This window comes from Chiloscyllium punctatum, chromosome 5, assembly GCF_047496795.1.
Source record: "Chiloscyllium punctatum isolate Juve2018m chromosome 5, sChiPun1.3, whole genome shotgun sequence".
In the NCBI taxonomy this organism is placed as follows: Eukaryota; Metazoa; Chordata; class Chondrichthyes; order Orectolobiformes; family Hemiscylliidae; genus Chiloscyllium; species Chiloscyllium punctatum.
The window spans coordinates 25,509,256-25,522,751 of NC_092743.1; the positions used below are offsets into that span (position 1 = coordinate 25,509,256).

The window sequence follows — 13,496 nt, forward strand, 5'->3', positions numbered from 1 at the left end:
CATTCTTCTCCTAAAATGAAGAATATGTTTCTATTGATGAATGACAAATTGGAAGAGGGAAGGTAGAGGAGAAGTGAGACACTTTTAAAATAGAAAATTGTAGGGACTTAGGGTGGTAGAAATTTATCATTTGTCTGAGATTTTTCCATTGAATATTTTTGATATTGCATTTTTATTTTATTGGAAAGAAGATATTTCTGAACAGAAAGGGGAGTATAAAAAATTACTGCATTTAAGAATATGTTTTATTGTAAAAATTGAGTGGCGATATGATCAACTGAGATGCAAAGAAAGTTAAATGGAGAAAATGACATACAGATATAATGTTTTTACATCATTGTGGAATGAAATGTAAATTCATAGCAGCCTTGACACACACAGTTGATCTCAGCATACTGCTGAGATCCTGATCTTGTCAGTATCACAGTTAAATAGAGATATTAAATAGATGCCAGACAATTTCCCACTCATCTTCCCACCCCATCGCTACCATCATTGACATGGAAAATCTGAATGACTCATGCGTGTCCCAGCAGTAGCCTTCTTGCAGCAGAAGGTTGGGAGTCGACCGTTTTTTCAATTTCTTACTTATAATCTTGACAGGGAAAGGAACAGAGATAGTTTTATTTTCTCTATCAGAATTGATTAGGATTAGTTTAACTCAGTGGTTATCTGTGCTGTTGATTAGTTTCAAAGCAAAAATGATATAATAAGGCGTGTATCAAAATAGTTTATTTTCTAATTTTTAAATCCCTAAACTCATAAGAGAATGTGTAATGGCACTTTAATACTGGAGTGGGGGGGGGGGGGGGGAGCGGAGAGGTGACTCATTATTTGTACTCTTAACTATGTCTGTCAGGTACATGCAGTGTTTTTTCATGAACACATCTTGATAGAGCACCAACTATTTATTTCCCTCCTATCACTAAATCACATGACACATTTATGTATCTATCACAATCACTTACTTAATGATGATTTGATAATGAAAGCAGTACTGTTATTGAGAATTCACCATAGGAATTGTTTACTTTTCTCAGTTATGGATATTTCTATTGTCAGTCTCTTGCTAATCAAATAAAGCTTTCAGCCCTGGAAGTACAGAGTAAGATTGGTACAGCAGATAGCAGATTTGTTGGGCAAAATGGCCTCTGTCTGCTCTGGAGGCATTCTGTGAACAGCTCAAGGTATTGTATGTGCTTGAGTCTGTTCTGAAGCTCAGCTAAATTGTGGCTGATCTGTACATCACCTCCATTTACCTATTTTTGTTCCATATTCCTTGATACCTCTACCTAATGTAAATATATAGTCATAGAGATGTACAGACCCTTTGGTCCAACCCGTCCATGCCGACCAGATAACTCAAACCAATCTAGTCCCACCTGCCAGCACCCGGCCCATATCCCTCCAAATCCTTCCTATTCATATACCCATCCAAATGCTTCTTAAATGTTGCAATTGTACCAGCCTCCACCACTTCTTCTGGCAGCTCATTCCATATACGTACCACACTCTGTGTGAAAGAGTTACCCCATAGGTCTTTTTTATATCCTTCCCCTCTCACCCTAAACCTCTAGCTCTAGATTCCCTTTGTCTTTTATCCTATCCATGCCCCTCATAATTTTGTAAACCTCTATAAGGTCACCCCTCAGCTTCCGACGTTCCAGGGAAAACAGTCCCAGCCAGCTCAGCCTCTCCGTATAGCTCAAATCCTCCAACCCTGGCAACATCCTTGTAAATCTTTTCTGAACCCTTTCAAGTTTCACAACATCTTTCCGATAGGAAGGAGACTAGAATTGCACAGAATATTCCAACAGTGGCCTAACCAATGTCCTGTACAGCCACAACATGACCTCCCAACTCCTGTACTCAATATTCAGTCCAATAAAGGAAAGCATGCCAAACGCCTTCTTCACTATCCTATCTACCTGCGACTCCACTTTCAAGGAGCTATGAACCTGCACTCCAAGGTCTCTTTATTCAGCGACACTCCCTAGGATCTTACCATTAAGTGTATAAGTCCTGCTAAGATTTGCTTTCCCAAAATGCAGCACCTCGCATTTGTCTGAATTAAATTCCATCTGCCACTTCTTAGCCCATTGATCCATCTGATCACGATCCCGTTGTAATCTGAGGTAACCATCTTCGCTGTCCACCATACCTCCAATTTTGGTGTCATCTGCAAACTTACTAACTGTACCTCTTATGCTCACATCCAAATCATTTATACAAATGACAAAAATTAGAGGACCCAGCACTGATCCTTGTGACACTCCACTGGTCTCAGGCCTCCAGTCTGAAAAACAACCCTCCACCACCACCCTCTGTCTTCTACCTTTGAGCCAGTTCTGTGTCCAAATGGCTAGTTTTCCCTGTACTCTGTGAGATCTAACGTTGCAAACCAGTCTCCCATGGGGAACCTTGTCGAATGCCTCACTGAAGTCCATTAGATCACGTCTACTGCTCTGACCTCATCAATCCTCTTTGTTACTTCCTCACAAGACTCAATTAAGTTTGTGAGACATGATTTCCCATGCACAAAGCCATGTTGACCATCCCTAATCTGTCCTTGCCTTTTCAAATATATGTACATCCTGTCCCTCAGGATTCCCTTCAACAATTTGCCCACTACTTAAATGAAATTATTTTTTCTTTAAAGCAATTGGGGACACCCAGCATATTTGTTCATCCAAGTAAAGAAAGTGTCTAGAACCTTTCTACATCTTATAGGCATCACATATTGTGCACTTCAGCTGTCCCATCTCTCACACTAAACTTTGCAGATCTTAAAACTCATAAAATTAAATCCCCTCAATCTCATTTCTGTTCATTTAGACTTTGCTGTGCATAAACTGGCTGAAACATTTGCAAACATTGCAACAGTGACTACGTTTTTAACAACTTGGTTTGGGTAGTTTTGGGACGCCTGTTGCTATCAAAGACGATTGGTCAATGTAAGTCTTTCTCTTCTGAAAGAGTCACTTGCTTATTTTCCCTTTGCACCTCCTTTGAGATAAAGGCCCAACATGCCATTAGATTACTTGCTGACATTTTGTTCTTGCGTACCTGTTCTTCGTGACTTTTATACATAGAAACCTACATTGATTTGCTCTTCCCAAGTTGTTAATCTCATAATTATGAAAATATTCTGACATAGTCTGGAACTGATGACCTTGCATTTTCTCAAATTGAAATCTTGTGTGTACACTAAATTTTTTCTTGTCCTTTTAATGGCCATGTTAGACCATAAGACATAGGAGCAGAAATTAGCCCATTCAGCCCATTGTGTCTGCTCCACCATTTAATCATGGCTGATACGTTTTTCAACTCCATTCTCCTGCTTTCTCCCCATAACCCTTGATCCCCTTGATACTCAAGAACCTATCACAGTCTTCTGTGGCAATGAATTCCAAAGATTCACCCTCTCTGGCTGAAGAAGTTTCTCCTTTTCTCTATTCTAAAAGGTCTTCCATTTACTCTAAGGCTATGCACTCAGGTCCTAGTCTGTCCTACCATTGGAAACATCTTCCCAACATCTACTCTGTCCAGGCCATTCAGTATTCTGTATGTTTCAATTAGATCCCCTCTCATCCATTGAAACTGCATTGAGTATAAAACCAGACTCCTCAAATGTTCTTGGCTATTCACACTGTCTGTGCCCCTCACAATTTTATAAGGTCACCCCTCGGCCTCTTAGGCTCCAGGGATAAAAAGTCCCAGCCTATTCAGCCTCTTCTTATAAGTCAAACCCTTCAGTCCTGGTCCTTCATAAATCTTTTTTGCATCCTTTCCAATTTAGTAACATCTTTCCTATAGCAGGGATTTTTCTGATTTTATTTCAGAAACTTATTATTTTATTATTTTCTTTTGGAAATCTTCATGCCATCTTTTACCAGTCATTTTGGGTGAGAAAGTGATGTCATGGTAATCTCATTGGGCTAGTTGTCCAGAGGCCCATTTTAGTGGTGTGTAGGCAGTCACATCCCACAAGTATGCTGGTACAATATATAGTAAATGCAAATAATAAACCTGGAAGTAAGAACTAACCTAAAAGTTACCACAAAACCATTGTTGATAAGCATAAAAAAGTGTCTGGTTCACTGGTATCCTTTAAGGTAGATAATCTACCAACATTGATCTGTCTTATTTCCAGACCCACAACAGTGTAGTTGACTGTAAGTGCTCTCTGAAATAGCTTGGGAAAGCAGTTCAGTTCAGAGGAAATCAGGAACCGGCAATAAATTCTGGCCTTACTGGTGAAATCTATATCACATGAAAGACGAAAACTTGAAATCTCTTTCTTCTGACTATTCTGTCACTGGAAGCAATTTCAATAAATGTCCTGTTTCAAATTTGTGTTCATCATTTTGGACAATCTTTTAAAAATCCTGTTCACATTTTTAGTGTGCAAGTAAAGCCCAGCTTCTCCTGTCTCTCCACAGAACTGAAGTCTTTATTATCCCATTGCCAATCCAGTATGTCTCTTTAGCACCTTCTGTAAGGCATTGACATCCTTCCTAAAGTGTTGTGTTCAGAACTGAATAATACTCCAGTTGAGGTCTTAGAAGCGTTCTTTAAGTGTTTTTGTTCAGAATCTTAGTTTTTGCACTTGTGGCCTCCATTAATAAGGACAATGAAGCCACATGTGTTCAAACAGCCTTCCTTTGTTTTTCCACCATGAAAGATTTTTCCATGCTTCCCTGTTTCTGCGCTTCTTCTAATTTTGTCTCATTTACTTTAAATTAATCTTCCTTGTGCTTCCCACCAGTGTGCATTACTTAACACATTACTGTCAAATTTCATCTGTTCTGTGTTTGTTCATTTTTTATATCAAAGAGAACAATGTTCCCTGGTGATTCCTGGAGAATACTACTGTATGCTTCCCTCTGACCTAGGAAGAGTAAGAATTCACCACTGCTCTTTGCTTTAATTATCTTAGCAAGGTTTGCGTCCAGAATTCCTCAGTCCATTAATCTGATTGACCTCTATTTTATTTTATTTTATTTTATTTGAAAGTCTAACATTGTGGTATTTTGTCGTTCTCCTTTTGAAAGTCCATATATGTAACATCATCCACACTACCTCCCCAGTCACATTCTCGGTATAAATGTGTGCAGAAACATTCCAAACCTTCCCATCTGCTTACAGACCTCAATCCATCACTGCTTCAATTTCCTGCCTTTCTGACAGGCAAAAACAATATCTGCCTTGCTGACAGAGAAATCAGAGAGGCCTGTCTTCCATGTCAGATGAGGCTCTGCATTTGCATTAATTTGGAGACTCTACAAGATGGAAAAATGGGCCAAGTGGCTATCCCTAGATGGGCTATCCCACCTGTATCTCTGACTCGCTGACTCCACCACACCACCCCCCCACCACCCCCCCAACCAAAAAAAATGTTTACCTTCTTGTCAGTGTGAGTCTTCCTGACTTCACAGCCTGGATCTTTGTTCATGATCTCCAGCTGCCAATGGCTGCTGATCTCTGAGGACCAGCAACTTCAGACAGGGCAGGATGTTACTGGTGAGACAACTGATAGGCCTACGAAGCCTATTGGTCAGGACTTACCTGTCAAATTGGTGCCTGATCCAGTGGCCCTACTTGCATTTGGGAGTAGAGAATGGTTACCAGTTGAAGGCACCCACCCCCGCACCTAGTACGTTTACATAAAATAACAGCCACAATGGCTCTTGTGTGGTGATAGTGTCCTATCTCTGACCCAGGAAACCTGGGTTCAAGTCCTACCTGTTCCAGAAATAGGTAGTAGTATTTTTGAGCAGGTTGATTAAAAAGCATACAAATATTAACCATTTGCTCTTCCTATTTCTTCTATTCCTTTTCTCAAATTTCCTATGAGCTTTGGAATTCAGCTTAATTCTGTACTATACTATGTAACATCATTCTTTGCAGAATTTTATTTGATGTTCCAAAACGTACAGATGCATGAGCAATGTGGGTTATTATCTGATGCTGGAATGAAACATTTAGTGTTTAGGCCATAATTTTATACGAATAATCAGATGCATTAAATCTTTGCTGAGGGTCTAGCTTTATTTTCTCTTTTCAATGGTTGGATGTAATTTGCAGATATTAACAATGAAAACAAACCTGTATGTCTCCTTATTTGAATGAATGTAAAATTATATTTGGGTGAAACTGAACCACAAAGAATTGTAATTACAGAAATTCAAGGCAGATGTTCCCTCATTCATGAATAATGTTGGTATTCAAGGGGGTCTCTAGAAGCAGGCAACAATATTGAGACATTTAAGTTCTTTGTGGAAAATTATTTGAAATCATATTGTTTACCTTTTGGAAAATTGTTGGAATAAGTGACTGCAATATCTTTAAAATTCATTTCAGAAATAGTTTTATAGTTTTCTTAAACTAACCTAGACAAATGGAGGCAATAAATTTGGAAAATAACCATTGAGATTTGCAACCATCTTTCAGTATACGCGTGTATACAGCTCCTCTTGTTTCCACTTTCAACGTGAGAGGCTACTCGTAAATTAAGTTATAAACAACAAACGCCAGACATCTGTTGGAGGCCCTTCAACCTTGAAGAGAAGGAAAAAAGGCTACTGTTTCTGATGAAGAACATGCATTATCTAATGGGTAGCACAGTTGCTCAGTGATTAGCACTGCTGCCTCATAGCACCAGGGACCTGGGTTTGATTCCACTCTCAGGTGATTGTCTGTGTGGAATTTGCACATCCTCTCTGTGTCTGTATGGGCTTCCTCCCATACACCAAAGATATGCAGGTTAGATTGGTTATGGGAAATGTCAGGTTATGAGATGGGTCTGGGTGGGGTGCTCTTTAGAGGGGCAGTTGTGGACATGATGGGCCAAGTAGCCTGCTTCCAAACTGCAGGGATTCTATCACCATCTGGCCTCTTACTTATTAGTCAACCATTTTCCTATCTTTCCAAGTTCAATGTAATAGAGGGAGAGCTCTATAGAGATAAGGGTGGAATACTTTTCAGCAAGCAATATCTATCATGTGCTATCCCATGATATTACCTATGGGAGGGTGATTAAGAATCTGATGAATGGCTGTGATGTTTAGTTGTAAATTTGTTCTGCCCGTTTACTCCTAATAGGTGCATCCAATAAATTGTAGCTGCTGAAACCTATCAACAATCAGTCAGCGTAGAGTTATTGCTGATTTTAAATGTCACTGTCTCAGTTCTAACTGTTTTTTGTTCTGATAGTTTTTGTTGGAACAGTATGTGATATCTGAAGTATGATGAATGTCAACTGGATGTAAAATTTTACCATTCTGCTGATCAGTACATTTTGGGATTGCATGCAGGCAGTATTTGAATATGCATTGTGTACAGACGAGACAATGTTCTGGAGCGGCGTGTCGTTGGAGAAGAGCAAACAGATGTGTTCAGGATCCATTTTAGAGATATGAATTCTAACTTTATTTTTGTCTTGCATTGTAAATTGCTGTATCCCACATTTATTATGTAAAACTTGCATACTGTAATTACTGTGACAATGCTGGCATTGCAGCACCTCCACTGAAGGGGCAGGGAGTGGGTTGTAGAAAGTGCAGTTAATGCCTAACCAGTTTTTATATAACCAGTTTTCATTATAAATGTTAACATCAAAATTATAATGGAAACTAGAATGACAGGAAATGTGCACAGATGTTGGATGCCTCCTATTTTAGGAATGGAAATGGCTTGCAGAGCAATGATCAGACAATTATACAGTCACCTCGACTGTTAGTTGATTGTCACTTATATTTTTAAACAAACAACATTTAATAATAACAGCATGGGCAGATACCCAATTTGAAACTATCTTGGCTTCTTGGAAACCACCCACAAGGAGATGGAGTTTTCTGCCTGACTTTCGCTCTTTGCCCAACACGACACAATTCATCTCTTTAATGTCCCTTATTGTTTGCGAGTGGTTGATGAGGATTTCAGCAAGTTAGAGAAACTGCAAAGTGTAGAGAATTTATTCCTTCACTTTACTGGGTTATGTTTGTTTTATTTTTCTATCACTTCCATGGAGCACATTGAAGACAACACGATAAATAATTTGGTATCAATCTGCACAGGGCAAGAAGGCCCCAGCTTTGAATCGTACTCAGTGTTGAATGAGTTGACATTTGGTGGCTGGCCACTCTACTCCAGAGAAGGAGAGGAAAATGTCAGCCTGGCTTCACCTGTTTGATTTAACCCTTTGCCAAAAAATATAATTGCAGAAACATTGGAAGCAGGCCGATCAAGTATTGTGTCAGTGCATTTTGTTGATACTGAATGGTATATGCACAAGATCTGAACAAATCAACACAAAGCTGTTGCATAAAACTAATTACATAAAAAAAGTTTTTTTTTATAGATGGATATTTTTCAGAAGAGAAAACTCTGAGAGCATGTTTAAGGGGAAAAAATAAATCCTCAAACTGAAACAGAAACCTGTCTTGGGAGGTCAACCAATTGCAGAATCTGAAACAAAACCAGAAATTGCTGGAGAAACTCAACAGGTCTGGCAGTATCTGTGGAGAGGGAAACAGAGTTAATGCTTTGAGCCTGCTTCAGTTCTGACGTTTCTCCAGCAACTTGTGTTCTTTGTATCTTTCGAGGAACTTAGGGCAAGGCTTTTGGGTGGACTTCTGAACTCGATCGGCAGGTTGAAATGTCAGTCAGAACCCTGGTCTGTGTCAATGATTAGCCTTTTAGCCAGGCAGCCAATTAATGGCTCGAGAGTGGGCTTGTTATCATATTAAGGATGGCAGGCCAGCCCTTAAAGTTAGAGGGACCATGACTCATAACAAGGCCACGTAAAAGCAGTGTGGCAGCTGGGGGGGTAGGGTCTTAACAAGGCAGCCTTCAGCTACTGAGGCAAAGTGACCTACGTAGAGTGCTAAATCAACCCAATCTCTCTCCCTCCCACTTCCCTCCCCATCCCCTTTCCCACTGCACAGTTAAACAAACGTCCACTGCTCATAGGGATGTGGAAATTGACCCAGAAAAATTCTAGCTGATCTTTAAAAACCTAATTGATTAGACACTGTATGTGGGCAGATAGCATTGTCACTCCTTCAGCGTTCCCATTAGTCCCCTCAAGCCCCACAAAAATGAGATGCAGCCAAGGAATCGGCACTCAGGCTTGTGGTGCTGTTTTTATTTTTGCTTCCTGGACTCAGCACAACCTAAAACTCAAGCCTTTTCTCTCTTATGTGCCACATCAAAGATTTAACGTCAATTAACTTGATGGTCTAGCAAATGTCACATGATATAAACACAGCAATTTTCCCCAGATACTTTAACATGCTGTAGAAAAATTTAATTACATAATGTTTTAAAGCTTGATAGTGATAATTAATTTCATGAAGGTATTCACTGAGAGCTTTGATTTCTAACAGCTTCTTCATTCTGGCTTTCTCCTAGAACATGGACAAAGTGATCCTGCCTTCGGTCACTCTAATTGTTGGCTGTGGAGTTTCCTCGTTGACTCTCCTACTGCTAATCATTATTTATGTATCTGTCTGGAGGTAATGATATGGCATTTTGTTTTATTAATGAAACTGAATTGCACCTTATTTTCATGAGATTATATTGTGGCTGGCAAAGTCTGACATAATTCACAGCTTTTGATCCAATGAGGATGGCCTTGACTGAAGAGGTCATTATGAAGAATATAAATCCATTACCGTGATAGAAATGTCTTAAGGATTTTTTCCAAGACACATGTCTTTTTTGACCTCTTGATCCAGAGATTCATGTTAGTAAAAAGAACATACTGAGGCAATATGAAATAAAATTGTAAAGTTGTTACAGGGACAGAGAGGTGTGGTGTATATGTGCATAAATCATTGAAGGTCATGAGCATGATTAATAAAACAACACAGCATCCTAGGCTTTATAGATATAGATATCAAGTACTAAATCAAGATATTATGTTAAACTTGCACTAAACACTGATTCAGCCTCAGCAGAAGTGTTGTGTCTATTTCTGGGCACAGCCCTTGAGGAAGGATGTGTAGTCATCAGAGAGGGTGCAGAAAAGATTCATGAGAATGATTGCAGGGATAAGGAACTTCAGTTACAAAGACAGATTGGAGAAATTGGACTCATTTTTCTTGGAGATGATTGAGAGGAAATTTCAGAGAGATATTCAAAATTATGAGGGATTGGGACGAAGAAGGTAGCAAAAACTTTTCCATTGGTGGAAGAATTGAGAACAAAAGAGGCCAGGTTAAAGGTAATTGACAAAAGGACCAATTAAGAAGAATTTATCAATGCAGTGAATGGTTGTAATATCGAATGCACTGTCTGAGAAGCCAGGGTGAAGCGAGCCATTCAGAGGGGATTGAATTAGTCCCTGAACAGGAAAACATCATGCACAGTTAAAGGGAAAAGGTAGGGAACTAGGATTCATTGAATTGCTTCTTTAAATGGATGGGTATAACAAACAAAATGGCCACTTTGTTTTCTGTACACATTATGTGATTCTGAGCTGCAACAATGAACAAATAACTTGCTCTCAGCCCTAATCAATACCACCATTAAAGTGAAAAATCACACACCAGGTTATAGTCCAACAGGTTTAATTGGAAGCACACTAGCTTTTGGAGCGACGCTCCTTCATCTGGTGACACTATCACTTGATGAAGGAGCGTCACTCCAAAAGCTACTGTGCTTCCGATTAAACTTGTTGGACTATAACCTGGTGTTGTGATTTTTAACTTTATACACCCCAGTCCAACACCGGCATCTCCAAATCATGACCATTAAAGTGGGGGGTTGGTTAGTTCAGTTGGCTGGTTGGTTGGTTTACAATGCAGAGTGTTGCCACCAGCACAAGTTCAAATCTTATACCATCTGAGGTCACCATGAAGGTTCTGCCTTCTAAGTTTTGTTCCTTGTTTAAGATGTGTAAGCCCCCAGGTTGAACTCAGCACCAGTCGTCTGTCTCTCTAATGAGAAGCAGAACAATAGTGACTTTCTGTGCTCATCATTGTGTATCCACAAGTCTTCACCATCTAATTTTTCCTCCCCCTCTAGTTAAAAAATGTGGTATCCAATAGACACATTACTCCTGAGATTCATAATATCTAATTTGCTTTTGTACCTCCTTCAAAATTTGCGACCTGTTTTATTAAAATATTTATTTCCCTTCTCTCCACTAGTTATTAAAATGAACAGGCTGTGGAAGACGTAATACTAAAGTTGCATTATCCTTTACAACTAGGAATATTGCTGAAATTGATTCCAGGCTTATAGTATGTGGGTCTCCACTGCTTGCTGGCAGTAAAAGTCTCCTGTTGAATTAATTTAACCAATTAAAGTTCAGTTGATTCCAGATGTGCATTTGCAGTAGAAATCTAAATTGGCAGTCTCACTCAAAGGTCCAAGGATGGTTCTGAAATAAGACATTTTGTAAATAAAATGACAGTGAGGCTAAAGATCGTGTCAGCTTCATTCTACATCTTGCCAATGTTGTGTCTAATCTGAATCAATTTAATAATGAAGTTGGATGTCTAATGTGGAAAGATATTTCATCATTTTATTGCCAGTGCAAATAAATCTCATAGAGATTGGACATAGAGAAATAAATGACAAAGAGAGTGAACAGACTAAACTAAACTTTGAGAGCAAATTTTATTGCGCGAAGTCTTTTTAAAACACAAGTAGAATTTTGATCCTACCTTTTTGGAGATGGGACAGGAGTTCTCTGGATTGGGTTCTCTGGCTCACTTCTGGTACATTGTTGTGAGGAAAATGACTCAGGAAATTTGTTATGTGCAAAGTTCTCCAAACATTTTGTAGTTTTGAATTAATATACATAAGTAGATTTCTTCCTAAATTTTAGCCACGTTGGTTAATATCTATGCCTTGGTGTCATCAGTTGCAATTTTTAGAACAGCAAAACGTTTCAATAGACTTAGTGACTTTCAGGGTCCAAATAATCTCATTATGGGGTTTAAACAGCAAATGCTTCGTATATTGGTTGCGACCTGTACAACAAAGCAAAATTTGCTACTAATATTAATATTTTAAAGATAAACTTGGTCTTGCAAATAATTTGTCATTTGCAGTTTGAAGGTGCAAGTGAAATCAGCACCAGGAGAAATAAAATGATTTGTGATCACTCACTTGATCAGCGGTATGACTTAAAGCTGGAATTTTCCATTTTTAGGGAGGGCTGTCCATAAATTAGCACCTGGGTGGCTGAATATACAGCCAATGAGAGTATCATGGAATGATTTGGGCAGGGGTGTCGAAGTATACAGTCAGATGTGGTCAGTTTTGCAAAGGTGCCTTTATTATAGAGAGTGTCAAGGGATGAATCAAATTTGGAAATAACTTTGTTCAGCTTGAGACGATGGCTGGGGTAAGAGAACATGGTGATGTGGTTTAGGTGGGTTGTAGGGGGTTAGCAAAGAGACTTAATTTGCTCTTCCCACCATTCTAATTGGAGTAAATACAACTCCTCTGGCTGGATGCCAGGAAAGCATTCTCATATTCATTAAGAATAATTTTGGGAAGCTCGCCCAATCTAAGTTCTCGGTTCTGCAGTCCTGTTACATCCGGTTTTAAATCATGGTAGCCAATTAAACACAGAGTTTATATTCCACAGGCTTTAGGTATACTCCACAAAAATCCACATCAAAGATGGAGGGACCAGAAAATTAGTGCAAAAAACAAAGCTGAAGTATTGTCAGCGGTCTTCAGACTGAAGTGCCAAATAGATGTTCAATCTCCGTCTTCTCCCCTTAGTGTTACAGATGCCTGGCTTCAACCAATTCAATTCATTCCAATTAATGTCAAGGAATCTCAGAAGCACTGGCTACCCCAAAGCCTAATGAGCCTGACAATATTCCATCAATAGCACCGAAGAGTTGCGCTCCAGAACTAGCTGATGGTCAAGCACAGTTACAGCACTGGGATCTGACCAGCGATATATCCAGTTGCCCAGATATGTCATGTCCACCAACAGCAGGACCAATTGAATGTGGAAATTTGTCACACCATCCATGTACTCTCAATCATCAGCACAGTGGTGGAAAGTGGCATTGATAGTGCCATCAAGCTCCTGATCTCATTGCAGCCTTATTCCAAAAATTGACAAAAGAGCTAACTTCAAGAGGTTAAATGAGTATGACTGCACTTGATATCAACACAGAATTTCACCACTGGTCACAGATCTCTAGTCAGAAAGAAACATCCTTCCAGTGTTACTGTCTGTCTTTTACGACTAAACTGTATCCATCTTGTCACGTCATATAACTACACCTTTTACATCAGCTTGCCATGAGGGACCTTGTCAAAGGTCTTGCTATAGTGCATGTTGACAACACCTACCAACTTGCCCTCTTCAGTCATCTCTGTCACTTCTTCAAAAAAACTCGAATCAGGTTTTTGAGACCGCCCCTACACAAAGCCATTCTGCCCACTGCTAATATGTTCATATTTTTCCAAATGTTAGTCAATCCTATCCCAAAGAAACTTCTCCAAAATAACCTCCC

The 13,496-nt window shown here is 39.3% G+C and overlaps 1 protein-coding gene across 13 annotated transcripts in view; it reads left to right on the forward strand.

The window, feature by feature from the left end:
- Positions 1–13,496, forward strand: part of adgrb1a (adhesion G protein-coupled receptor B1a) — a 563,161-nt gene that overhangs the window by 397,150 nt on the left and 152,515 nt on the right. For all 13 annotated transcript variants that reach the window (XM_072569963.1, XM_072569962.1, XM_072569956.1 and 10 more), the window contains one exon: positions 9,415–9,518. In XM_072569963.1, the coding sequence (XP_072426064.1) occupies positions 9,415–9,518 (104 nt within the window). The remainder of the gene's footprint in view (positions 1–9,414; positions 9,519–13,496) is intronic.